Source organism: Aethalodelphis obliquidens, unplaced genomic scaffold, assembly GCF_003676395.1.
Source record: "Aethalodelphis obliquidens isolate GAN/ISIS:26980383/991018 unplaced genomic scaffold, ASM367639v1 scaffold18, whole genome shotgun sequence".
Lineage (NCBI taxonomy): Eukaryota > Metazoa > Chordata > Mammalia > Artiodactyla > Delphinidae > Aethalodelphis > Aethalodelphis obliquidens.
Genome location: NW_020837962.1, coordinates 6,156,469 through 6,183,393, shown reverse-complemented (window position 1 = coordinate 6,183,393; position 26,925 = coordinate 6,156,469). Strand labels below are relative to the sequence as shown.

At 46.6% G+C, this 26,925-nt stretch overlaps 1 protein-coding gene across 2 annotated transcripts in view; it reads right to left on the bottom strand.

The window, feature by feature from the left end:
• Window positions 1-26,925, bottom strand: part of USP7 (ubiquitin specific peptidase 7) — a 56,854-nt gene that overhangs the window by 2,632 nt on the left and 27,297 nt on the right. For both annotated transcript variants that reach the window (XM_027117432.1, XM_027117433.1), the window contains exons 3-27: window positions 23,290-23,488; window positions 21,184-21,322; window positions 20,437-20,525; window positions 18,494-18,602; window positions 17,517-17,647; window positions 17,005-17,059; window positions 15,902-15,982; window positions 15,711-15,801; window positions 13,363-13,445; window positions 11,381-11,490; window positions 9,909-10,065; window positions 8,990-9,134; window positions 8,576-8,706; window positions 7,534-7,668; window positions 7,054-7,155; window positions 6,770-6,875; window positions 5,894-5,986; window positions 5,737-5,804; window positions 5,306-5,406; window positions 4,275-4,428; window positions 3,591-3,658; window positions 3,003-3,111; window positions 2,831-2,908; window positions 2,018-2,118; window positions 931-1,030 (exon numbers count right to left, since the gene is read on the bottom strand). In XM_027117432.1, the coding sequence (XP_026973233.1) occupies window positions 931-1,030; window positions 2,018-2,118; window positions 2,831-2,908; window positions 3,003-3,111; window positions 3,591-3,658; window positions 4,275-4,428; window positions 5,306-5,406; window positions 5,737-5,804; window positions 5,894-5,986; window positions 6,770-6,875; window positions 7,054-7,155; window positions 7,534-7,668; window positions 8,576-8,706; window positions 8,990-9,134; window positions 9,909-10,065; window positions 11,381-11,490; window positions 13,363-13,445; window positions 15,711-15,801; window positions 15,902-15,982; window positions 17,005-17,059; window positions 17,517-17,647; window positions 18,494-18,602; window positions 20,437-20,525; window positions 21,184-21,322; window positions 23,290-23,488 (2,735 nt within the window). The remainder of the gene's footprint in view (window positions 1-930; window positions 1,031-2,017; window positions 2,119-2,830; window positions 2,909-3,002; window positions 3,112-3,590; window positions 3,659-4,274; window positions 4,429-5,305; window positions 5,407-5,736; window positions 5,805-5,893; window positions 5,987-6,769; window positions 6,876-7,053; window positions 7,156-7,533; window positions 7,669-8,575; window positions 8,707-8,989; window positions 9,135-9,908; window positions 10,066-11,380; window positions 11,491-13,362; window positions 13,446-15,710; window positions 15,802-15,901; window positions 15,983-17,004; window positions 17,060-17,516; window positions 17,648-18,493; window positions 18,603-20,436; window positions 20,526-21,183; window positions 21,323-23,289; window positions 23,489-26,925) is intronic.

Here is a 26,925-nt window from a genome sequence, read left to right as displayed (position 1 = left end):
CCAACGCAGCCAAAAATAAAAATAAATAAATTTATGTATTTAAAAAAAAAAAAAAAAAGAATCCGCCTGCCTATGCAGGGGACATGGGTTCTATCCCTGGTCCAGGAAGATCCCACATGCTGTGGAGCAACCAAGCCTGTGAGCCACAACTACTGAGCCTGCGCGCCTAGAGCCCGTGCTCCACAACAAGAGAAGCCACCGCAATGAGAAGCCCGCGCACCGCAACGAAGACCCAACGCGGCCAAAAATAAATAAATATTTTAAAAAAGAAAACTTTTTTTTAAAAAAACTATTTATTTGGCTACATTAGGTTTCTGTTGCGTCACGTGGGATCCTTAGTTGTGGCATGTGGGATCTAGTTTCCTGACCAGGGATCGAACCCGGGCCCCCTGCATTGGGAAGGCAGACCCTTAGCCACCAGACCACCTGGGGAGTCCCAAAACTCTGGGTTTTAAGAGACCAAATAATGAGTTGTTCCAGTTACTGTGGAAATCTCAGCAGTTTTAAAATCAACAGGCACCCAGTTTCTGACTAGATGTGCTTGATGATCCATACTTAAAATTAATTTCTAAGGACAAATAAGTGAGCTATCTGGAGTAGCAGAGAGTAGAAGGGTGGCTGCCGGAAGCTGGGGCGAGAGTCTCAGCGGAGCAGATGGATGGCGGTGAGGAATGTCCAACAACACGAATGTGCTCACACTACTGAACAGTACATTTTAGGTTAGGTCTATTTTATCATAATAAAACATTCAATTTTTCAAAATCTGGCAGAATTACATTAACCTCAGGGGTCACTTCATCTACCGGCACACAAACAAAACGACAGCCACTGCCAGGAGCCGCCGTGCTGCCTGAATAAGCTGCGGGCGGCCGCCCCACCTGCCGGGGCTCAGGAGCCCTTCCTCCCTGGTGCAGCCAGAGGGACGCTCACCTCTATTCGAAACGTTCGACTTGTCGCAGGAGATAAACATTCTAGGAGTTCGTCTTCTTGATGCACACCAATAATTTTGTAGCTTACGATTTCTAGCAGCCTGTGCAAAACAAAGAAGAATGTGAACTATATACATTCATGTAAAAAAAACTCTCTAGGGGCTTCCCTGGTGGCGCAGTGGTTTAGAGTCCGCCTGCCGATGCAGGGGACACGGGTTCGTGCCCCGCTCTAGGAAGATCCCACATGCTGCAGAGCGGCTGGGCCCGTGAGCCACAGCTGCTGAGCCTGCGTGTCCAGAGCCTGTGCTCCGCAACGGGAGAGGCCACAACAGTGAGAGGCCCACGTACCGCAAAAAAAAAAAAAAAACTTTCTAGAAAACTATTCGTCCGTCATTTTATTACAAAGCTACAAAGATTCGCTTGTCTTCTTATGAAGATTTGAAATGTGAAAAGCAGGTATCCTTGGGGAGCAGACAGAACACTGGCCAGGGACACCCTCGGAGCGTGTGTAAATCTTTCTTGCTATGGTTCCAAACTGGGCAGGGCTTGTGATATGTTTCTCACTCTTTAGATAACAAAGGCCTCATTCTTTTATTAATTTTGTAAAGAAAACATTCCGGGAACCAAAGAGCCCCAAAGGTTGTTCCATCCTGCGAGCCGAGTGTAAGACAAGGTGATGAGACCAGCACCTGACACTCTGAAATAAAAACTGAACATCAAATCTGGGCTTCTTTCTGCGGCTTGAACGCTGGCGAAACAGATGAGAAGCGACCAGATTTCTCAGACACAGTCAAGGCCCACGTTTTCCAGCTTCAGCTGATCAGTCTGCTTGAATCACTCTTCCTCTGCTTGACTTTTCTACCTGAATCTCCCTTTTGCACTACTGCTAATTAATATCCAGAGACACAGGGAGGGAAGATGGGCAAAAGAAAAGGATTAAATGTGAAGTATTTATATAAAGTGTTGCAAAGTATGGGCTGAAAGGTGAGCATGGCAACTACTGGGGGGGGGGGGGGGGGGGCACTGCGCAAGTACAGGGCTGGGCCAGGGCTGCCTGCCTCCACCTTCAGGATTTGGGAAATACTCGCCTAAGTTTCCCTGATGCCTTCTCGCCGAGTTCCACAGCCTTTTTACATTCCTCTAACAGGTCCCGGACACACCCGTGCTTGTCTGGATATAGTGTTATTTCCTAAGAAACGACAAGATGAAGGCTATACAGGAAACAAGACACACGCGGGGCCTGCTTGGGCCCATCCCCGCCGACCATCACTCAGACCACCTGTCCAAGGCTGGCAGCCGCCCCACACCGCAGGGAGTCTAAGAAATGCCATTTTGAGGCAAAAAGCTCGCCATTCACAGGACAGCTTCTCAGGAATTTCTCCCCCCGGAAAGGTCACTAAGAGGCTGTCCAATTCTCAGCATGGTGAGACAGAGGACAAGGACCAGGGTGGACTGTGTCATTTCAGCCTGACAGCTGCACACGGGTGACAACATGGATGGCACATGTCCCAGATTTCCTCTCAATACCGGTAGAGCTAGAAAGGTGAACGACTTGGGTGTCTGAGTAGGTACAGACTTTCCAGAAGAACCACTTAATGTGAGGCTGTGTCGTCTGCAAAGGGCCCAGCGGAGCTGCCACCGGCTCCAAGGCCAAGCAGCAAGGTCCCAATCAGTCGGAAAGGGTCTCCCTGACACTGTCACTCTGCCTGAAGCCTCAGAGGTGGCGGCAGGGGCTGGGTGGACAGAGCTCCTCCCCCCACCGGGGTTCTCGAGCCGAGCCGCTAACACACGCTACCGCTTAGGGAGCTTTCTTTGGTGGTTTTAGTTTTCAGGGTCTGGAGAAGAGATACAATACACAAGATGCAATAAAAATAAAGACTCACACCATAGAAAAGACTCACCTCTTCCCTAAATTGGCTGTTTAACCATATACACTTAAAACTTCGCCTGTTCTCAAAGTCCGTGATTTTCATCTTAAGCTATTAAGAAAAGAGAGACTCATTTTAGATTCGCTTCCACAGAAACCCAAGCCTTCTCCTTATTACCCACGGTTACATTAATTTGGACTCATACCTGCTGATAGTAAAGTTTCTTAGGTTGTCTAGGCTTGAAGAACTGTAGAAGATCTCTTAAAGTACCTTCGTAATTATGTCTAAGAGGATTGCCTGGGCCATCCCTGTAACTACACAGGAAAACAGCGTGTCAACAGAAGACTTGCTTATTTGCCTAAAACAAATATCCGTGAGTGAGCATAAACGCAAACCTCTGGCCTGACACCTAGACTTGAAATTTGGACTCTGACTACTCCTGTCCCCAGGTCCTAAGTCCCTGCGTCTGTCACACCTGAACACTCTCTGCAAGGGTGACACGGCCCACAGAAGCCGGGCCGGGCCAGGCCCAGCCGGACACACATGGGAGGGAGGTGTGTGGATGAGGTCTCTGAAGTAAGCCTGGCTTTAGATGAGGCTGCCAATTATTTTGACATCTTGGGGCAGCGTGGTCAAGATGTAAGTGGTGACAATTCTATATCTGAAACTAAGCAAGAAATGGCATGTCAGGTGAGGTGGCAGCTACTTATTACATTAGTTCGGAGATGTCTGGATGAACTATGGGACACATGCAGTCAAGACCAAACACGGGGCATCTGTGAGTGTGGCTCACCCTTGAGACTTGAAGAACTGGAGCAGCATCGGGTCGGTGTTGAGCCTCTGAGCAACTGTCTTTGCCACCTGGGGAGGGAGGGCCAGAGTCAGGGAGCAAGGTTCACATCCGGTGAACAAACTGAAACTTGCTGATACACTTTATCACTGTTCATTTGCTGAGTGCTCTTAAAGAAACCTGTTATAAGCAGCCTGAATTTAAATGCCCCGGAAAGTTACCATCTAACAGGAATAAACTATATTCCTTAGTATATCACCACAGGAACAGCGTATCTGAGGAAGAAAACCTTTTAAAGTGTTTTTCACTTTCATTGGGGAGGTCTGTCTGTAGATTTATTTCCTGAAGGCTTTTTTTTAATGGTTCACACTTGGCATGTTATAACTGAAGCAAAGCTGCTGTTAAAACTATGATCTCTGAAACCAACTTATGCCAGGGGTCAAGAGGATTTCGAAGAGCAAGAAGACAGGGCAGTGGGTGGGGGTAGGCGAGTGAGGGGAAAAGAGCTTCTGATCCCCCGGCAACATCAACACCAACCCACTTGCATCAAGAACTTCCTCAGACAGTGGACTGCAACCCCTCCTCCAGAACCAAACCCATTACACAGCCTCATCAGCAAGCTTTTTAAAAAAGAACTTGGTCTCTCTGGTGTGGAATCTGAAGGAAAAAGAGCATTTTATCAAATACCTGAAAATAATTCATTCTATTTGATAATGTAACCACAAATCCAGGATCATTGGGGATTGTTTTATCACAGAAAATCACATCGACACGGTGGTAGAGATCTCTGAAATATTCCTTTGCAGTGGGTAATTCACTGTTATCATTTTCGGGGTCATCCCTGGGGGGAAAAACACAGACAATCAAAGTCCAGGCCAGGGTTCAGGCATCATCTCCCAAGTAACAGTGACGCTGAGCAGTGTGGATCTAAACTCAGGCTAGCATTTTCCGATGCTGGGAGCCTGCCAGGGTACCAGGCAAAGGCGATTGTGGACAGAAGTGTGCGCTGAGCCACGCACAGGGCTGGCTGCTTTCCGTTCCTGATCTCGCTCCCGAAACAGAACAGTGCCCTCTCGTTCCGCAGACAAGGGAAAGGACTCAGGATGCACTGCGGGGCCCACCCTGCTGGCTCTGCTGAGTCTACTCCCCAACCGGGACTTGATAGGTTATCACTTGCCTGCGAAGGTTGCAGGATCGGGTCGCCGCTAAACCTAAAATGTTTACTGCCTGGCCCTTAAACGAGAGGTCTGCCACCCCTGCTCTTGGCCACCGGGCCCTGCAGCCTCCCTATGGTCAGTGTTCAGGGCTGCCCTGCCCTGGCAAAATGGCTTCAAGAGCAAGGAAAGGGCCGAGTGCGTCATCAGGCTGCCTTCAGACTGCACACCTGCCAGCTTCCATGCAGACAGATTAAAGTGACTACCCAAGTAGGTGCATCCTAAGAATTTCATGTTTTCAAGGAAAGAAAACAATCTTGCTCTTCCCTAAAGACCTTTGCCCTCCTGCTACTAGTTGTCATGCTCGCTGTAGACATTTTTGGGAAATAAAAGCATTCAGTGAGGAAAATGCTTGCCACCCCTAATTCCAAAACCCAGAGAAGGCCAACTGCTGTCAACATTCTGTCAATGTCAAACAAAACGTGACTCAGGGTCTAGAGAATCATTTCCTGGTTCTAGGACTTCTGATATTAGTACAAAGAGATAACTTCAAGAAGTACGTACTTCTGAAACACTATAATGTCACCATCCATTAGCTCATCGAGGGCTTTATCAAGAGACACGTCATAGTCCTGAATTCTCTCTGTTAAATTCGGTTTAACTTCCTACAGTAAAAGAAAGGACATGGTTACAACGCAACGTCTGTCCAATGTTTAATACGGCCACACACGGTATGTATTTTCTCTATACCCAATTCCAACAGCCCTACAATTTTAAATAAAGAGTATGAAATACTAGTAATAAGGATATAATGATCACTGACCCTAAAGAGGGAAACATCAGAAATGTACAGAGAGGATTCTGACTCAAGATCACCCGAGGCCCCATTTAGCTGTGGTCTTGACACAACAAATGCAGGGCTAGCAAAACAGGCAGAAGTCGTCCTCCCCGAACCACTAACCATGTGCTGATTACAGAAAAATAAGGATCCAAACCTCATAGAGGATAAGACTAGTATCTTGGATAAATCCTGCTCTGTCACACATAACTGGCAGCAAGTCACCTAGGTTCAAGAAAAATGAAGAATTCAAAGCTGTGATACACTGAGACTTTGGCAAAATCAACTCAGAAGGTGAGTGCTGCCAGACTTACGTATTTTACAGGATATTGGTGTGTAGATATGCCCACAGTAATTCAAGCTCCGTGTTTTGGGATCGTACATCTTCAAAAATAACATCACATCATCTACAAGGTTAAATAAACAGGCTTTGTTAGGATCTTCTGGTCAGTGCAATGTTAACAAATAGCAACTGAAACGACAACTTAGGGCACCTAAAAGTTACTGTGTGCAATGAAGTTTGTTAAGAGGCTGATCCTAGGTCTGAGGCATCATTTCTAACCTCAAACCCATGGAGAACACTGCATTTGAAGCAGGAAAGATGAGAATGAGTGCAGAGAATTTAGGAAACCTAGTTTTAAGACCTGGTCCTCACTAGCAGTGTTTTACCATCGAAGTATCGCTAAAGGTTGTGTCTGAGTCTTTGCCGGAGAAGTAACCACTTGAAGTAATACAAATAAGCAATCTTGGACCTACCTGTTTTGTAAATAAAGTTGCGCTGGAAGACAGTTCTTTTACCTAATCTCTGTAGCTGCTTAGTAGCTACAATAGCAGACAGAGGCGGTATGGCCCACAAAGCATGAAATATTGACTATCTGGCCCTTGACAGCAACCCCTGCTCTACACCATCTGTCAAGTATACACAAGACCAGCGTGATTAGAAAAATGTGGAATGTGCTGGACTCCACGCTGCTGCCACCTTCTCACCTGCCAGGACGCTACAACCCACAGTCGGTCTGATTTGACTTCATCAAGAAGCCTTGAACACGGTGGATGTTTCGTGAGCATTTTGGGGGATTAACAAGATTTCTTTGCAAGGGAAGAACACTTAACCCTGTGTGTTTAGAACGACACTCCGGGAATAAAACTCCACTCTCTGGAGGTGCTGGGCTGGGGGAGGAGGCACTCACGATCTTTATCAAACTTGGGTAACGTTGCTCCACTAGCAGCCAGCTCCGGATCAACTGTTTCCAGGAATATTGTCCAAGGGTTTTCATTATCACTGAGTTCAATCATCTATTCCCAAAAGAGATGCTGGGCTTAGAAGATTTTAATGGCTAAGTGAGAGTGAAAAACTATATTCAAGTAGAAGACAAGATCCAACTCTATGTAACTGGACCGAGGGGAATACCGCAGGGCACACAGTGCCTGCCGCGCACACCCAGACCAGACCAGACCAGACCGCCACACTCACCGTCTTGCTGCCGTCGGCCTCGTTATCCAGCATGGCCGGTCGTTTGGTGCCATTGCTCCTCGCCTGCATGGGCCACAGTCGAATCTGATCTTGAGGAAATCCCTGGAAATCATTACAGTTAAATTAGTTGAAGCAAAATCAGCTTATATTTTAATTCAACATCAAGGAAATGATTCTATGATTATAAGGGGAAAAAAATCATGATTACAGCTCTCCCTGCTGGTATGGGCAACAGTGACCTGGCCTTCGGGATCTCTGGTGTCCCGGAAGTTCAAGCCCATTTTACCAAGGGGGAGGCGGGCGGAGGAGGGGGAAATTAGGGGAGATGCCAGAGGGCACAACCCGGAAGGGAAGGAACTCTGGTCCCAAGCTCACTCTCAGGTGGTGTCTGGACACAGTGCCTGCCTCCAAGGGCAGGATCCTCCAGGGTCCAGTTATGAAAAAGGAGAGAGAACTATCAACAGGAGGACGGGCGCTCACCATGGTCTGAGAGAGGTTCTGGACAAACTCAGCAAGCGAGGAGTTTTTCAACACTTTGAACACAGTGTATTTCACTTTTTCTTCATCGTACATATCATTTCCTTGATGGCCACAAAACTGGTCCTCTGCAACAATCTGCAAATAGGGATGAAAATGCAGAATGGAGTTTACACCACTAACACACACAAGAGAACCAGGTCAGGCTGATCGAAACCAAGGTTCAAATGCTAAAACTAAAAACAACTAGTGTTGGGCTTCCCTGGTGGCGCAGCGGCTGAGATCCGCCTGCCGATGCAGCGGACGCAGGTTTGTGCCCCGGTCCGGGAAGATCCCACATGCTGCGGAGCGGCTGGGCCCGTGAGCCGTGGCCGCTGAGCCTGCACGTCCGGAGCCTGTGCTCCGCAACAGGAGAGGCCACAACAACAGTAAGAGGCCCGCGTACCGCAAAACAAAACAGACAAAAGAACAACTAGTCTTTTGCTTTGATGAACCTTCTACAGAAGACCCAAGCAGAAAAGCACCAAAATGACCAAGAACTAAATCAGGTACGAATATTTGGAAACCCTACATATTTCCATGCAGCCATTCTAAACTCATCCATAAACATCAACTAGAAATCCATCTGGATGGTGATCCCCAAATATGATAAAGCCAGGATGCACATGTACCTTTTTCTCCAGGTAGTCTATTTGTTTGTTAAAACAAATGCCTGTTTCCTAACTGCAACTAAATCATGAACCAAAACCACCTGGCAGTTCACCCCCCACCCCCCCAGCTGCCAGAGCTCTCCCTGCCAGGCCTCATCTGGGTTCTGCTCACCCTTCCTTCTCTGGTCCCCTGCATGCTTTATAAACACTAAGACACCGCTGCTCTGGCAGCCTGAGTCCTCTCACATCTAAGCCCATATCCTGAACTGGAAAGAACATTCCCAAAGGTCAGGGAACCGGCCTGCAGTTCCTCAGTCGCACGCTCAGGGGGCTGCCCAGACACGTCGCCGACGCCCTGGCCCGCGAAGCAGCTTCGCGCCTGCCCAGAGGCTGACCTGCACTTGCATGTAGAGATGGGCTTCCTGCCGCTCCTTCCGCTTCTGAGCCTCGATCCTTTTCTCTTCTTGTAATCGTTCCACCAACTGCTGAGGGATATCATGGTCGGTGACAGCTTGTAAAACCTCACCTGCAGGACAAACGCATCTTCCTTCACCTCTGTGCACGTCATCGCAAATAAAGCCACCCTTCAAAGTAAAATTACTTGGCACCCTGGGTCCACATCCAAACCCGCAACCCCAATCCAGCTGCTTCCAGATGATGCTGTAAGGCAGCATAAGCAGGCAAGTGTCTGGACAGGTGGCTCTAGCTTAGGTCCACTGTAACGTGGTATAAAATGCCCCAGCGGGCGAGACTCAGGGCCCAGCCGCGAGCTTGGCACAGCCAGGGCACGACACACCCGCTGCACTCACTGAGCTTCGACTCCCGGATGTAAACCAGCATGTAGGCGTTGGTGCAGTGCCGCACGGAGAGGTCGTCGTCGTGGCCCCCGTAGTTGTGCTCGATGGCCTCCTCTTTCGTACACCTGGACACCACGTCATCGTCAAACTTACACCACTGCAACGGGGAGCAGCAGAGATACGGCGCTTTGAGGAGCACACAAAGTAAAAGGCAGCATTCTCCGAAAACACATGACCTGCCTCAGGTGACCCTCACAAAACTCGCCAGCACTTCTGCCGTCCTCATCCCACATTCTGGAGAAATTGCTAATATCCGTCCATGGGCAATTTCTGTAATGTACTCAAATATCCTAAGCCTCAGCTTAGGCTCCATCTCTGTCCACTGTGGATGGAGTCGTTTTAAATGGCACTAATCCTACAGTTACAGGTTCCGCATCTGGTGCCATGAGGGTCCCGCCTTCAAATCCCCTCGGCATGAGCTGGATGGGCTCCACCTTGGCTCTGTTCCTCACTGGCCCTGTGGCCCTGGACACAGACCCCAAGACCCTCATCTGCTCCTCCTGGTGAAGATCACGTGATGGGATCCACGTGAACCAGGCAAAGACCGCGCATTACATCGCACGGGTAATGGGGCACGTGCAATAACACACAACCAATGCGGGCCCGTGAGTGCGGGCCACAGATGATTGTTCTAAGTGGAAACTAAGTGCCTCATGTTAGATGTAAAGGGATCCTATAAGGTCCAACGTTCAATACTAATAACGAGATGTATATATCAAGTACAATCATAATTTACCATCCACCTTTAAAAGTATCAGGAACATACAGGCACAGAGGCCAAGAAGGGATCCTTCACTATCAAGGCCAAGTCTGAAGCTGAGCGTCACTGAATCCCCTACACAGCATCACGTCCACCCTCCCCAGCACTTACTTTGCCATCCCCTTTAGGGTTTAGATAAACCACATAATGTCCACCATGATTATCTCCACTATGAACCAGGACTGCATGAAGAATATAATTTGCAGGGTCTTTAGGATCCGTTTTTTGCAAAAATTCATCAAGTGGTAGCTGTTCGGGGAACTCAAACCTATTTAAAATAAAAACATTTTAAGAGAAATCCAGGTTTCATTTACTTGTAAAATATTTCACCTTTAGGCTTTACTCCTTGCTAGACCTTCTAATTCACTGGCTCCTCTTTACTTGGAAAGGGCAGCTCCTACTCATCACAACAAATTATTCACACGTCAACAAAATCTGAAGCTTGATTTGAGAAAAATACCTAAAAAGCACTGACACACCTAACGGAATTTTAAATTCCAGGATATTACATAACAGTCAGTTTTTGTGACAAAAACACACTGACTTTTCTAGGATGTGGATATTTCCAAATGTTGTCATGAACGGGGGCGGCGGGGGGTGCTTGAGAGGCAGGAAGAGTGTGAGGTGGGTGCACAAGGACCGTGGTGCTGAGCAGAGCACGAGCCTGGGCGTGGAGGGGCAGCTGCCACCCAGCACGGCCCTTGGGAACTCAGGCCCGGCACTGCCAAGTGTTTTGAATGCCAGATGCCAGAAATCTGGACTTTTATGTGAAATCTCACAACCTGAAAAAACGTTGGCAACTAATTCCAATAAAAATAGAAAGAAAACCAAGGTGAGGACCCAACAAAGCACACCAGCAGGTTGGGCCTAGCTTGCAGGCTGCTGGTCTGTGAGGTCTGCCGTCTCAAGAGACCCCACGGAAAAGGGCAAGAACAGACGAGCAGGCCCGGCTGGTGGCAGGTGATATGATCGAGTCACACTCTCCGCCGAGTTTCCGGGGTGACTGACCAACCTCTAGGAGGCTGGTTATTGTCAGGCTGTACCCCCTGACCAAGGAGTACAAAGTCACTGCTCCAACTATCAGGGTACAAGTTCTGTCTCCTGAACCAGACAAAGCAGTGTGTGGTAGCAACCTTTTAACTGGTACTTTAAGGATCTATAAAACACCTGGAATGGGGGACACACCCACCTACGCCAGCATTTCTGAGGATTCTAGCACATTCTATAAGCCTATACCAACTGAGAGATAACATATTGGCGAATCCTATGTAAACCAATAGTGTAATAATAGCAAATGCCACTTCTGGGGAAAGCAAAGCCTGTGCAGCAGAAAGTACCCTCTCCCCACAGACTTCAGTCTGCCACAGTGTAGACAGAGGGGCTCCCTGAGGAGGAGATACGGAGGAAGCAGCCCCTGAAATTATCCCTTTAAAAGCACAGTTCTTGGGACACCTCGGCAGAGAGGAAACCTAAATAAATCAGAGATGAGACCGAAAACAGAAAAACTAAACAAAGCACTGAGACTAACCCCCTAAATCAGGATGATGGGTAAATCTTAACTCTCACATCCCACTCTAGATTACCTATCGTTGATCTTGATATTTTGGTCCGTCTGAGGGTCATACATAAATCGCATCAGTTGTAGGTGCAACACTGGTGGCAATGTTAGGAATTTCACACCTTTCTCTGCTTCCTGAACATTGAAAAAGAAGCACAGGTTTAGTTTACCTCTACTTATTTCTCGAAGGAACAAAAGCAACAGCGTTTCACAGCAAGGGTGGAACACGTTGGGAACTTCTGGTAGGGAGATGGGCACAGGGTGCCTTTAAAATGTTCTGTGTGTGGGATTTCCTCTTAGTTTGCATTATACTCTATCTTGATGTCCAGCGACAGGGGAACAGTGAAGTAAACTACAGCTCAGTCACTTGTTGCCCTATTAACACAGTCATTAAACACTACGAAAATTCTGGAGAAACACAGGAAAATCAAATGGAAAAGCAGAGGATTATGATTATGTGAATGAGGTGTGCCTATGGACACCAGAACAGAATAAGACGAGCACGGTCTGGGTTGGGAGAACTGCCTGTGACCGCCGTCCTTCCCCGTGAGCACGGTCACGTGCTAACTGTTCACTCCTGCTTCTGAAGACCCCTCCGACTCGGTATCAGCAAGGCCCTCTGACCACCGTCACAGCCTCTGCCCAGGCGTCACCAGCCTCTGGGGCAAAGGACACCCCGAGCAAGGCCTCTGTGGGAGAGGCCCAGCCTCACTCCTCCCCCCACCTCAGCCAGCTGAGTCCTCACTCAAATAAGCCTTCACCAAAGCCAGTCACCACCAGGCCATTGGCGGCCCTCAGCACGGCTGTATTCCTTCGGAGCTGTAAACCTTATTTCCAACACTGGCTAGAACACACCCACCTGGAGGAACTGGTGTCCTAGGTGGCAATGTTCTCTGTTGTACATTAGCATGGTTAAGGAAACTGGGTAGTTCTGGGAAGAAAAACAAAAACCCAGGAACCTACTGCCACACAAAGGAATGGCACGGTTTTAGTACAACTTGAAACAATAATAGAAGAATCATGTTTCTCAGCCACTGTCCATTGAGAGTCTGATTCTAAAATATATTTTGTTCACCCAGAGCCAAAAATATCCAGTGTGGATAAGGGCAATTCTGTGAGTTGACTCAAGTGTTTCCTAAGCAAATCCAGTGGCATGTTTGCCAAGTAACTTACTGATCTACAAATCAGTGGCCTGACCAAGCAGGACAGCAGGTCTGTGACCCACGGCAAAATGGGCTCACCAGCACCGTGAATTATAAACGTGCGAGCTTGGTAAACCCAGGATGGTCCGAAAAAAATCATATATTAGTTGAGCCAGTGAGTCAAGGTTATGAGGCTGCAAGACAGACCTGGAGGGCTGGACCCTGAGGATGCCGCTGACCCACCAAGCAGCCTGACCAGGCCACAGCCCGGGCCCCTCCATCTGACCATGCACTGCCGCTTGTTTACAACGCTCATTGTTCTGCCAGAGTTCCTGCGGGGCCTTGTGGAAAACAAGCAGGGACACCGAGTATGGAACAATAACAGAAAATGCACTCCTCGTTCTGGAAGTCAGGATCCTCAGAAAACTAACTGACACTCCACTGCGGCGGCAGGAGAGCAAAGCACCACCACCAGCCAAAACCAGAGTCCCAGTGACTAAGCAGTTCTATCTGTGACTAGGAGAAACTGAGGGAAGCTCTGGCACAGACACCAGTGAAGTAAGGGGCAGAGTTGTGGATGGAATTGGGGCAGGGGGGAGGTGGGGGGGGTACACGTGTCGGGTGATGGTTCTGCCTCTGGTAGCCAGGAGGCACAACACCTTCCCCACCCCTGCCTGTCTACACCAGCAACACGATCAGAGCTCTCTAACACAACGTCCAGACTGAGAAATAAAATCCTTTTGCGTTCTAAACACCAGCGGCATGTGAAAAGATACAAGTGAATGTTTAGTTCACAGTCAAGCAAAAGATCTAAAAACAAAGTGGAAAGATACAGCGGGACACTAGCACACAATCTCCAAGTTACCTGCAAGCCATGCTCCCCGGCATCGTATTTATTGTCACCGTCTAGTTGTTCTACTGCCACGTAATCCACAAATGATTCAAATACTTTCAAGAGAGAAAGAGAAAAAAGTCAGCCGAAGTTATCACTAAAGCTTTGATTATAACAGTCAATCAATCAATTCAGGCACGCCAGGGAGGAATGTAAATAACTGTAGCTGTGAGCACAGGTCTGCAACTTCACCGATCCAGCAAAAGGTGTGAACTCTTAAGGCCACTGAGGGTGTTACGTGATAACATGGAGTCAATGTTTTAATAAACTTAAGTAATGTTAAAGTACAAATTTTAACCCAAACACTTATTCTAAAGTCAGTGCAGAAAGAGAGCAGGCATGTGGGAGGGTGGGGTGGGGGAAGAGGGGGAGTTTGGAAGGGGACACGGGCTTCTGCTGTGAGAGGGAGTAAGAGCGGAGGCTCCTGTGCACAGCATGGGGACACGGCTGATAACGCTGCCACGTGTAAGTCAAGTTCATTGACCAGAAGGCAGTCATGCTGCTACAATACCTGAGCATACCAAATAACCATGATGAACACTTTAAACACCTTACGATCCTGTCACTTAAACCACAATAAAGCTGAAAAGGAAGAAGGAAGAATCCATCCAAGGATGATAGCCAATGGACCAGGAGGTAGAGTCTAGAAAGAGGTCTACACAGATGCGAAGGGCTCGCTGCTGACAAAGGGGCAGCAGAGCACCTTTGGTCCACTCTGACCATAAGCAGAAAGAAACTATTCTGGGTGGACTGTAAATAAACAGAAAAGAGAAAAAAGTAACAGATAAGAGAATTATCTTAAGACTTCAGGGCAGGTGTTCTCAGACACAAAAAGCAAAGATTGATACCCTGGATTTCACTACAGTTATGACATTCTGTTAACCAAATGGGCACACTGCAGGAGTGAAAAGGCAAGCCCCACGCTGGCGGAGAGCCCGAAACCCAGGTGAGCAGCAGCGAACACAGCCCGTGAAGAACTCGCGCGTTGTGGCCGTGAGGGAGTAACAGGAAGCGCACTCCCTCCCTTGCACTGGGCTCCATTACAAGGCCAACAACCGTATTCACACGCTAGACAACAGGCAGGACAGGACGTGGCCACTGAGAGCCCTCCAACGCCCCAGCTCACTGCGTGGAACTTCCAGGCTGCAGCGCAGGGCAGAGAAACCCCAACGGGCCCCAGAGTCTCCCTGAGACAGGGTGGGGATTTCAGGGGCCCGAGGCAGTGGCCACGTGCAGGACGGAGGGCCCTGGGGAGAGCCACGCGGGAGAGCCCCGGCGACGTGAGAGGCTCCTCCTGGTCTCGAAGGAATCAGCTATCTCCAAATAACGAAATGTGCCCCGGAACAAAGGGTAAGAATATCCAATACCCAACAGGATAAAAATCACAACAGCTGGCATCCAATAAAAGATGACCAGACAGGCAAAGAAGCTGGAACTCACAGCCAGAGATGGAAAGCGAATCGATGGAGACAGATCCAGAAATCACGGAATTATTGGACCAGGACATCAAGTTATTACGAACTACATTCCATATGTTCAGGAAGACACCCAAATTGCCAATAAGCATTCGAAAAGGTAAAATCTCCCCGACTTCCAGGGCAATGCAAATTGAACTCAAGATAGCACCATTCTCCCACCAAAACGCCAGTCTGACGACTGACGGCTCTGGAGTGGATGTGGAACAACTGCTCGCACCCTACTGGTGGAGCAGAAATGGATAAACTGCTGTATCTGCTAAGCTCGACATATACACACAGGCCCTACAAGCCAGCATTCCACTCACCGTAAATGCACCAGGGGCGGACACAAGACCGGCCAACAAGCCTCACACCTACCAGCCTCACACTGAAAACAACCCGAACACCCATCAAGGAAAGAATGGTTTCAAACATTTGTGTTATGTTCCTGAAGTGGAATACTATAAAGCCATGAAAATGACCCGATACTGCTGCTCAATATAAGGATGAAGTGCATGGAGGCAACGCTGAGAAAAAGAAAAGAGAGAACGAGACACATACCCTACACGATGCCATCTACGTAAATAAATACCACAAAAGTAACCGAGGAAAGAATGTCAGCAGGCCAAACAGTGGTTTCCTGTGAGGAGGGGGAGGCAGTGACCAGGAAGGGCCACCATCTTGCTTTGCAAATGTTCTGTTTCTTGACCTGGGTGGGGTCACCAGACTGTGTTCACTCAGTACCTTCATCATTTGGGCAATTTTCTCTACACTGTATTTCAATAAAAACCACCGTGTCAATGAAGCATTATACCAAACCAAATTACGAAAAGGTGGTGGTGCCATTATGTACACAGAACTTACTATTTTTCTTTCCTTTTATACTTAGCTGGATATCATAATAATCTTCTCTTCTATCAGATCGGTAGTCTACTTCTTTACACTGGATATATGACTACAAATAAGGAAAATAAGATGGCTTAAGCATTAACCGTCAAAATATTTGCATGTTTAAAATCTTTAAAAATCCCTCTTTAAAACTGGTTATCACATACCACCATCTTGCCTCTGAATAATTTAGGTATGGTGCCTTCTACACACGTGCCTTTCATCTTATTTTCCACATTATCAAGCAACTGGAAGAGAAAGTTTTGGCTTTCAGAAAATGTTATGCTTAATTAACATACAGTAATTTGAAATGTGACTAGGAAATTTCAATGGTCAAAGAAATTCTAGACTATAAATATTATGACCTTTAGCATGCAATTAGCAAAAACATACAAAAATCTTCTTCCTTGGTTGGATATTTACAAAAATATCTACATGCAACAGTTGAGATTAACCCTCTATACAGCCTTTGGAATGAATTAGTAATCTGTAGTGCCTTTAGAAGCATTTTTTATATTCATTTTACCTCTGTGGAAAAGCATGTAAATTGAGCACTAAACTTAACTCGTATTGGTCCACACCAAGAGATTAATGAGGTTGAGCCTGTCAACAGGATTGACTGGTTTGTCCATGGATATTTAATGAACTGGATTCAATCCAGCTAGTGCTGCAAAAAAGAAAACACACCTTGCCCAGCCAATCACCTTGAATAGCCGTTTCATGTTGTGTGTGAGTGTGAGTGTGTGAGTGTGTGTGTGTGTGTGTGTATTTCTTTCATCACAACTGGACGAGTGCGCGTCTGCTAGTGACTAGAGATGGTCTGGGGGAAGATCCCCCACACAGAGGTCTGCCTCAACCAGAAGTTCTGTGCCAAGGCGGGGTCTGGGTCTTGTGCTACAGAGTAAGAACAGAAGTCACTATTCTAAGGTGAAGTGGGATCATCAGGACAGCTACTCAAGCCAATCTGTTGTTTCTTGGATTAGTAACTCTGGTAATTATGCCAACTTAACACATTAAAAGTACACTACCTATACTATTCAAATTTACATTTTCCCTCACACTTCCCTATCAAATAATTTTTCAGTCTTTCTGGTTTTAAACTAGATACATGCTGTCTTTTCTTTCTAGCCTAGTTCTGGTCCTGAACAAAGATGGGCATAACTGGAATGATAGTGACTGAAGTAGGCCTGAGGTTTTACTTGGTAACAACTTCTGACAGTGCTTCAAAATATGAAATGTAAGTAGTAAACAATTCCGGCTGAAAACTCACCACTCGACAGAGTTCTTGAACATCATGTTGCATGAAGCTATCTAACGTTTCCCACCTTAGAGAGAGAAAATGAATTTATATTTAAACTTCCAGATTTCAAACAAGAGTAAATTAACAAGCAACTCAGACTAAAAAACCGAACCGTGTAATTAGTCATTATTCTTAAATTTTTATGAAGATTATAATTCAAAGACAAACTGAATTTTATCCAGACACCAAAACGTTCACAACTTTATACTGTTCTGAACATCTTACTGCAAGGGGAGGTCGTGTTTGCAAGTAAATGTACAGAAACTTGGAGACCATATGTTATCCTTTCCTTGACAGGTAAACCTAAGTGGTGAACTGCTTCTCAAGCAAAATTCTAACAGCCTCCATTTCCAAAGAGGTCAAACAAAGGACACTGATAAAATGCCCTGACATACTCAAGTGCCTGAGCTCTGCTCTCAACCCTTCCCCGTCCACTAACTCAGCCCTCGAGCAGCAGAATGGACAGGTCTCCCAACACATACCCGAACGACTTGGTCAGCTTCTTTGTTCCTACGGGCTTATCACTGTGCTGTAATTCATAGAACACTCTTTGCAATGCTAAAGGGACGCTTTTGGATGAATCGTCGCCCTCTGTCGGCATCATGTACACAGCCTAAAAGAATTGATTCAGAAATAAAAATGGAATTTTATGTGAAAGTATCATTTCTAACACCACAATGACGAAGGCAGTTGGGTAGGGCTTTTAACTATCCCCCCCCAAAGGGTCAAAAGGTCTTTTAAAAATCAAGACAGTGAAAAAAGAATTTTAAAAATGACTTAAGGCTCACCATCCAATGAGAACCACTTCTATTTCATACTTCTTAGAGCAGAGCAACATTTTTTAACTTAACATGACTTTGAACAAAAGAGTTGATGGAACTTCAATGCTACTGCAATTAACCACACTCAACTATCCCCAAGATATCATCCTATCTTGGTAATTAACGCTGCCTGGAAGAATGGTGCGAAAAGGACACGCCAGCAGACCAGCCAATGGTCCCCCCAACACCAGGAGTGTGTGCTGCCTGCGCTGCTCCCCTGCTTGCACGGCATTCCTAAAGGGCAAGTAACTATCCTCCGTTAGATTTTATATTTTTTAGAAGTTTTAGCTATAGTAAGTGAAAAATTAAGATTCCTGACCAGGGGTTTTTCAACTAATCAATTTTAATATAAAACTTTTCAAATGTTGCTGCTAATGACTTTCATATTTTTAAAAAAAGCCTTTATTATTTCTAGCCCAATAAAGTTAGGTTTGTCGGCTGTGGTAAACTTTTCATCACCTAAGTTAGCTTCACAAGCGTCCGAACACTGAGGAATAGAGCTATGTATAAGCATAAAGCAGGGGCCTCCCTGGAGACGCGGCAAGAGACAAGTCTGGTGACGGGGCTTTGCCTGCCCCTTAATACTTGAGAGAAAAGGGTGGGTGGAAGGTTGAGGGAGAGAAACACCATCCATTTACCTTTCGCAGTTGGTTTGTGAAAAATAAAGTCTGCAGCAGGCTGTTCATGTAACAAGTCGCTCCCTGATTCTTTAAACCGACATAGCCCGTGTGCTTCTTTGAATCCCACCTACAAGATCAGTTTGAGGTTGAGGGAAAACTGCACAGGACACCTCCTTGCTTCTGCAACGTGTGTGGGCGAGGGGACTGGGGGCCGGCACCTCACTGCTCTGCACCACCACCTCCTTCCCACCATCCTGACACGGGGTGACGACGTCCGAGCACCCGCCTCCAAGTGAATAACTCGTTGCCAGGCTGGCAGTTATCACACGGCTCCCTCCGGCAGTCACCAGTTTTGTCTGCTCAAGCACGTGGGCCAGTGCGAACTCAGCCCGGCACCGGAGAGGCGGCCTCCGCGCGGTGTGCTGACAGCAGCAGTGCCATCATTTACCCAGAGCAGCACTCTCAGAGAGGAGTTCAAGTCTATTTCTATCAAACTGAGTCCCAGTGTGGCTCCCTCACACACACATCGGCTCACACGTGTAGTCAGCACAAGGCGGGACGGAAACAGCCGAAACCCCTCTTTTCTGTAGCGTCCCGTACACGGAGAAGGACAGGCATGCATACCGGCAGGTTCAGACCTCAATTCCAAGAGCCGTTTCCCTTTACTCTGTTATACAGGTGGTTGGTTAGGAGAGAGAACAGTCTGTACTCTCTCGCCCCCAAGAGTTAACAGGAAGCAGAACAGCCCTCCCCAGCGCTATCCCCTCCCCCTCTGTGCACGGTGCAAATGTGTGACCAGTGCTAGACATTTACTGTGAGTTCAGGCCAGCAGGACTCTGATGCCGGGGGTAAGAGGTTTTTGCAAGACTGAACCAAGATACCTGTTTTGATTGGTAAGTCTGAAAAACCCAATCTACTTTCTTAGTCAAAAGATGTATCATAAGCATAGGGGGAATGTTTTCTAAAGGAAGGGGAAAAACCCCACAAAAAGTTTAACTAGAAATACCACCTTTTTACCCCCCACTCCTGGTATCTGAATACAATTCAAGGGTATGTTTCCAAAAGGCTACTCAAGAAAAGCCTGATTCCTCTGATATCAGCCCAATGAATATGAAAACTAATAAATCTTATTTGTTTTAAAATTTCCCAGGGCCACATGCAGGCCACCTTAGCCAGGACCTGGACTGAATGACCTGACCGCCCTTCTGGGCTGTCGGCTGCCCATCCCACCCGGGTCAGCCTACGCACTCATGCCAGAGGAGGGCCACGTGGGAAGAGAAAAAAAAACGGGAAGAGACAGGGGCGCCTACACTTGACTCCTTCCCACCTAGGCTGCACTTTATTTCTTCGCTCGTTGGCCTTAAGAGTCCTGCTCGTCTACAACCTGATCCCAAGGCACCATCTCAGCCCTCTTCACACTCTCCTAGTGCCCCGCCCACCTCAAACTTCCCTGCCAGGTGTCCTTACTCACACCCTTCTCCCCACCTCCAAATTCCCCCGGTCATTCCTTATCAATCAAGGACATCCTCAAGGACATCCGACACATTCTTCAAGGCCGACACCGTGCTCTTGCCCACAGACCGCCTGGACCCAGGGACGGAACCCTCTCCTCCCAGCGCCATCCACACCACAAAATAACAGCACATCTGCTGCTGCAGTTACTGCCGTCAACTCCTCTGCCCGAGTGGTCTTGGAGGTTCTTCGAGGACAGAAAACCATGGCTGCCTTGTTCAACATAATTATATTCCTAGAGCCCAGCAGAGTGTTTGGCACATAGAAACTGCTCAATAAATCCGCCACACAAAGGCATGAACGTGAAGCTGGCACACGTCCGTTGATCTGGTCTGTGTGCCAAGGGATGAGCACACAGAGGGTGCTTATCTGCTGTATATATGCACCTCTGCTCCTTTCACTAGAATTCACAACATCTCTTAATAGCATCCAATTAAAGGAAAACTTACGCAACTCCATGGGGGGCATCCGCCTGTACAAAGACTTCAAAAGTAACTTTGTCATCATCTATAAATCCTTTCTCAGGATCAGTCACTTCCTATAAAAAAAAAATAAGAATATCCAACTTGCATAAGAACCCGCAAACGCTCACTTCATTCCAAACAATTACCCTGTACTTAATCAATTAAAATACTACTTTTTCAAAACACCTAAATTGTGCTTCTAGTTTTGCAGTGCTTTGGCTTGTTTTAAATAATGTTCTCTGAATGAAAACAGCAAAAGCTTGGATGTCTCCTGGAGGAATGGGAGGTGTCAGGGGCTCAGCATCCACTCAGCAGGCAGGGTCTGGGGAGGCTGACGAGAACCCACTAGAGAGCTGAGCAGGGCGTTCCTAAGTCCTACTGGCTTCCACCTCTGCAAAAGCAGCCCAAACGCGCTGACTTGAGAATTCACTGGTTACAGGAAACCACCCTGCACTATGCCTGCCTCAGTATTATTTCTTTTAAAGGAAACCTAGCCTATCAGGAAGGCTATAAACTACCTTACAATGTTTGACCAAAACACCGAGATGAAGTCCTGTTGGCTGCTAAAAACCTGACGTAGGAAACTGGAGAAAACACGTTTTCAGTTACCTATCCAACTTACAAAGCAAACATTTTGATCCTATAATGAATAGATGGATGTGAAGAATGGAGAATTAGGGAACAAAGAACAACGCTCAGATTATTCAGTCTGAGTACATTGTTACTACTTACACTCCAGGCCATGAAATTGGAAAATCCCCAATCGTTCTCTTTATGGAAGAACAAATGACTGATACGCCGGCTGAACGACTTCTCATCATCTCTGTAATTTATGATCTTCAGCACCGCTTGTGCATGACAGGACCAAGACCTGTTCAGGGAGGACAATCTAAGCCTCAGTCGACAGATTTACCTGACTTTTACACAATTTTTAAAACAGCACACAAAACCTCCCATATTTTTTCCTTCTATTTTTTAGATGGAATAAAGGGACACACATTATCTTTAATGGAGAAAAAAATGTGAAGAGGGTCTGGCGGTGCCCTTGTGTGATCTGGAGTGATTTAACTCAATGCTTTATGTCTTTTTTTTCTTTAATTTTTAAAATTTTATTTATTTATTTTTGGCTGTGTTGGTTCTTCGCTGCTGCGCGCGGGCTTTCTCTAGTTGCGGTGAGCAGGGGCTACTCCTCGTTGCAGTGCGTGGGCTTCTCATTGCGGTGGCTTCTCTTGTTGCGGAGCACGGGCTCTAGGCGTGCTGGCTTCAGTAGTTGCGGCACACGGGCTCTAGAGCTCAGGCTCAGTGGTTGTGGCTCACGGGCTCTAGAGCTCAGGCTCAGTAGTTGTGGCGCCCAGGCTTAGTTGCTCCGCGGTATGTGAGATCTTCCCGGGCCAGGGATCGAATCTGTGTCCGCTGCGTTGGCAGGCAGATTCCTATCCACTGTGCCACCAGGGAAGCCCCTATGTCTTTTTAATTTCTAAAAGGTTTCAAGTTTTTTACTGGTATCTATAAAATACAAGTGTTTGAACTTTAAATACTGTCCTTAGATTTTACAAGAGACAATAGCTTTTTGGTCAGATAATAGTTCTAGTAGCTAATACGGCTATTACTTGAATAGAAGAATGATGATAAAGCTATTTTTTAGGTGAACAGACCTAAAGCTGTAGGCTCTACTAATAAGTGTCACTCCTGCCCCCCTCAGGTGCTGTGAGGCTTCCACACCAGGCTGTATAGGGGGCTCTGAGCAAGGATGCCACCACCCGAGAATAACTGCAGGTGCGGTTGTTTGGGGCAGACCCCAAAAGGGTCCCTGGATCAACGTGTAAAATGTTTAAAAACCAACTTAAAGTGGAGCTTTTATAAAGGAAGGTTTTGACTGAACTCATTAGACTGAGCTTTTTATAAAGGAATGTTTCGACTGCAGACTCATCAGAACAAGGGCAAGGGCAGTGTTGTTCCCGCGGGGATGCCGCTCGCTCGGGATGCCATCGCTGGACATGGGCTGCTGGATGTTTCCCAAACTACCGTTCAGGCTCAAGTTGTCTGTCAGACTAATAAAACCAATCCAGCCTCAACGCTCATCAGATCAGATCATAATGTGAACGGAACACAAGAAGTAAAAATTTGGCCAAGGCCCTGACTGCCCCATAAAACTGGCTTCTTAAACACTCAAGTAAAGAGGAAAATGAAAGCTTTGGCAGAACAGCTGGAACCAGCGCCCTTTGGGGAACATCTTCATCAAGGGTGCCAAGGGCCATAATTGCGGTGGCAGGGAGACATGGTCAAGGAAGCAGCTTTCCTGTGGGTTCATGGATGTGGAATGAGAAAGGGTGACAGTGATCTGGAATCCATCCCTTCAATCTCTCAACTGTGCTTCTGATAAACGTTGAACAGCGACACTTTGCTTTTTAATTTTAACTTTCTGAATAACCCATAGAAATTGGTTAACATACAGTGAGGATGTCTGCCTGAAGAATTTTCCTTAACTACAATTTCCCCCCCTAGCAGTTACTGGTAGAATAAGAAATACACCTGGTAATCCAGCAGTCAGCTAGTCCAGATAGGCCCTGATTCCATGTTCCACGGGCAGGTAGATTCTAACACACAAAGTTCAGTTTATTTGCAAGAAAAATATACACCTTTTCTAGTTTGGATATAGTACCTACCAGTGAGTTTTAAAGAGGAAATTGTATTTAATATAACTTAAAATCAAATGACTATGTAAAGGCAGAAAGGGAATTCAAAGAGAAATCCAAAATTCAAAGAGGCCAATTTGGCTTCCAATAATGTACTAGAACTACTTGCGGATTTGTAATTGCATCATTTAAACTGTCTTACGTGGAATCAGATTCAGCATTGCACTGGAGAAAGAATCCTACGCTTTTTTGGTGTGGTCTGTCTGGATAAAAGCGTGGCATCACCATAATCTTCCATGGCAGATTTCGCACAAAACACGGAGGGCTAAGGACCGACTCACTCAGTCTGCTGAAGCGCTCGACAGTGAACTGAAAGGTTGCCTCGGAGCGCCAACTCGTGTCTGCAAGAAAACGCTTTGTCAATCACCAAGCCCGGCATTGTCAGACAACACTGAAAGCAGCACAAACCTGGGTTAACCATTCTATATTCAACTGCTAAAATCTAACCCTTTGGGGAAAGGATAGCATCATTTCCAATTTAGTAACAATCTAAAACTGTGAGATGACATATAGTTTGTGTAAATGAAATCCCAAACTCAGAGGGCTAGCAACACACACCTGCATTCCCCACCAGACGAGCTCAGTGTGATTAAGAATGTCTATTCTACTCTGTCTTAATTCCCAAGTAATCCGCAGTGAGTGGAGAGACTGGAGAAAAGGAGTAAAACTTCTCACGTCACATCTGTTCAAGGACAGGACTTGAGGAGGAAAAGAAAAGGGCTTGAGACTTGGGCTGAGTGTGGAGAAGAAACATGAATTTGCAGGCAAACAAGAACTTCCGAGGAGTGGGCGACAGCCATTCCTGGGAAGCGCAGCACTGTTTAGAGATAAGAAGATTCCTAAGAAGTTAGCTAAAAATAAATGTTAACTTCATTAGTTCACAATTTTGGTGAAATATCAGACTAGATTCTCTAAGGGGAATTATTTGAAAAAAAGAAGAAACTGGCATTCCTTTTGACGTGAACAAAATGAACTATTAAATTTACTCAGCAAGACCAAAGGCCAATTTAAGAAATCAAGATTTCCTCCAATAAAATGCAAAGCACTGATACAAATTCAACTAAAAGTCACACTTGGAATTCCAGCTTTTTCTGTTGCTGACTATTCCTTTCAAGTGACCCAGGCTGTGGATTAGTTTTGACAAACCCAGCAGTGTCCATGCTTCTCCAGCTCTCCCCGTGAGGGGAGCAGCTCTCCCAAGGCCACCCGCCAACCTGTTACCGGCCAGCACTTTTATAAAATATAATAAAACTGCCGCAGGAAGGCCAAATTGCTATACAAGTTTCTAAGCGCTTCCTCTCTCTGTGCCTATCTCGTGGCAGATTGGGGACAGTTCACAGGCCCAGGGGCCAAGGGCCACACTTGGTCTATAGAATAACAGGAAGGCCTTCTCTGGCTGAGAAGCAGGTGCTACTTTGACATCCCTGACCCCACGCACAAAGTGGGGTTCGCAGGTCTGTGCCCTCAGCCCGTCTCTACACTTCACTCAGGTCACTGCGGTGCAGACTTCTCCGCACACAGAACTGCCTCCACTGTGACTGAATTTGTTCTTAAGAAAACATGTCCATCAGTCCTCATGAGAGGGTAGTATTCTTTACCAAAGAAATAAAACCCAAAAGGATGTGTAACAGCGCTTTTATCTTCGTTTAAAGGCTCTCCGTCCCCATCTTTTTTTTTTTTTTTTACTACCCGTAACCTGGCTCAGCTGTTAGCAGAGAGGCCCTCAAAGGAAGAGCAGCTGGATGGGTGCGTTTTGCATTCGAGCCTCCTCAAGGGGCAGGTATTACCCTCATCCCTTGCACAGATGAGAGTCCACGGAAAAGACAAGCAACTTGTTCCAGAGAATGAGGTCCAGAATGGCTGAGGAGAAGAGTGGGCCACTCCTCCACAGCCACACAAATCATATTTGGGCAGCATCTAAACCCCACAAGGTAGGCAAGGGCAGGTGTTACTTAATTCCCACTTTACAGATGAAGAAACCGAGGCCTGCTGAGGTTAAGTGGCTTATCTCATCCAAGGTGTTAAGAAGTGAGCACAGGGGATCTCAGTACCCAAGATCTGGACACTGAGCACAGTGACCCTGCCTCTGGTTTGTAAACTGCCATCCTAGAGTTTAGGTGACCAAACGCAGAGCCCAATAAACCCGGCCTGCTGTACAGTGATGGCAGGACACACTCCTGGGACCTAAGGACATCATGTCGCAAGGCCCCCCCCCCCCAACTCACCTACTTGACTGTCAGTTACCATTCAGGTCTTTGTAGGATTAGTTTTATACAGACAAAAAAATGATACACATCATAAATGCCTTTTTGCTCTTCCTCCCGACCCTTTAGTCAAATTCCTCAATTTATCTTAAACATTAAATAGGACCACACGATGGGGAGCTCAGCACAGCAGGCATCCAGAAGCGGGCTAGCCCTCCAAGGCCAAGGCTCTGGGTCTTGAACCTGGCGCCACCCTGGCCCCCATGTGCAGTTCACACTTGCTGAATCACACACTAGATGTGAGATTCTGCCTCATGTTCAAGGCACAGGATTATCTTCCAAAGTATGCTAATGAGGAAGTTTAACATGAGATTTCATGTGAATAAAAATGTCACCACCCCACAGCTCCAAGCTCTTCATACTGTGTGGCGTTGGTGGTATAGAGGTGAGCATAGCTGCCTTGCAAACTCTTCATAACTAACTGAATAACTGAAAACCTGTATTAAATACCAGGTCAAGACAGGAGGGTCTACAAAAGAGAAGAAGACGTGAAACCCATCTCTGGCAGATAGGGCCAGCCTTGTTACCCTCCCCTAAGGGAGCTACATGAAAAAATGGGAGGAGGGTACTCGGGATTCCATGTACTATTTGTGCAACTTCCTCTGTATCTATAATTGCTTCAAAACAAAACTTTTTTTTTTTTTTGGTAAAAGTAGTATACTTGGGATTATGAAGGATACCTTGTATCCTGCAGGATTAGTGTTTCATCCAAACAGAGACTCTAACCTGCCTGAACACCACAGAGCACTGACTCACCTACTCCAGCATCTTATCGCAAATGACAGGATGGCAAGCTCGTGCTACCTGCTGCCCTCAACACATCTTGTCAGAAATCTCGATAACCCACCACTTTAGGTCTTTTTAAAAAAATGGCAGGCCTGAGGTTTCCCCAAATGGCGCTCTTGCAGTAACTGTATCAAACATCGATTATTCATTCTAATACAAGTCTTTGCAAATCCTAGTTAATTCCCAGAAATAAGTTTTTTTTCACGGGTACCAACAATCTAGATCTACAACAATCACTCTCTACCTCTACTAAACATTTTTCCAACCTGTGTTGCTAGCCACTCAACTACTGTGTAAGAAACTCCCCCTACTAAGAAGGCCTCTCTGTAAAAATCAGATTCTAACTCAGTGTTTCCCATACTGTGTGCCCTCCAAAGATGTTAAAAGGAGATTCAGCAAAAACAGATTCTAACGTTCAGAGGCTTGGGGAATCATTAACAAAAAAAGTCTTTTGAAGAAAGATGTTAGGAGGCTGACAGCTTAGACGTACTTTAAGAAACATGCTTAAGCCAGCACTCCTCAAACTTCCTAGATTTTTCTGATCACTTTTCACAACGCACATATCCTGCCATTAAGTGTTTCAAAACACCTATCACTACTGGGAAAACGCTGCTGTAAACGAAGGCTTCTACTCCTAGAAACAGAACCATCTCCCTCCCACCCCCCTTGCCATAGATACGATCTTTCTCTCTCCTGACCCTGGGCCTTTAGAAAGGCCAGGAACAAAG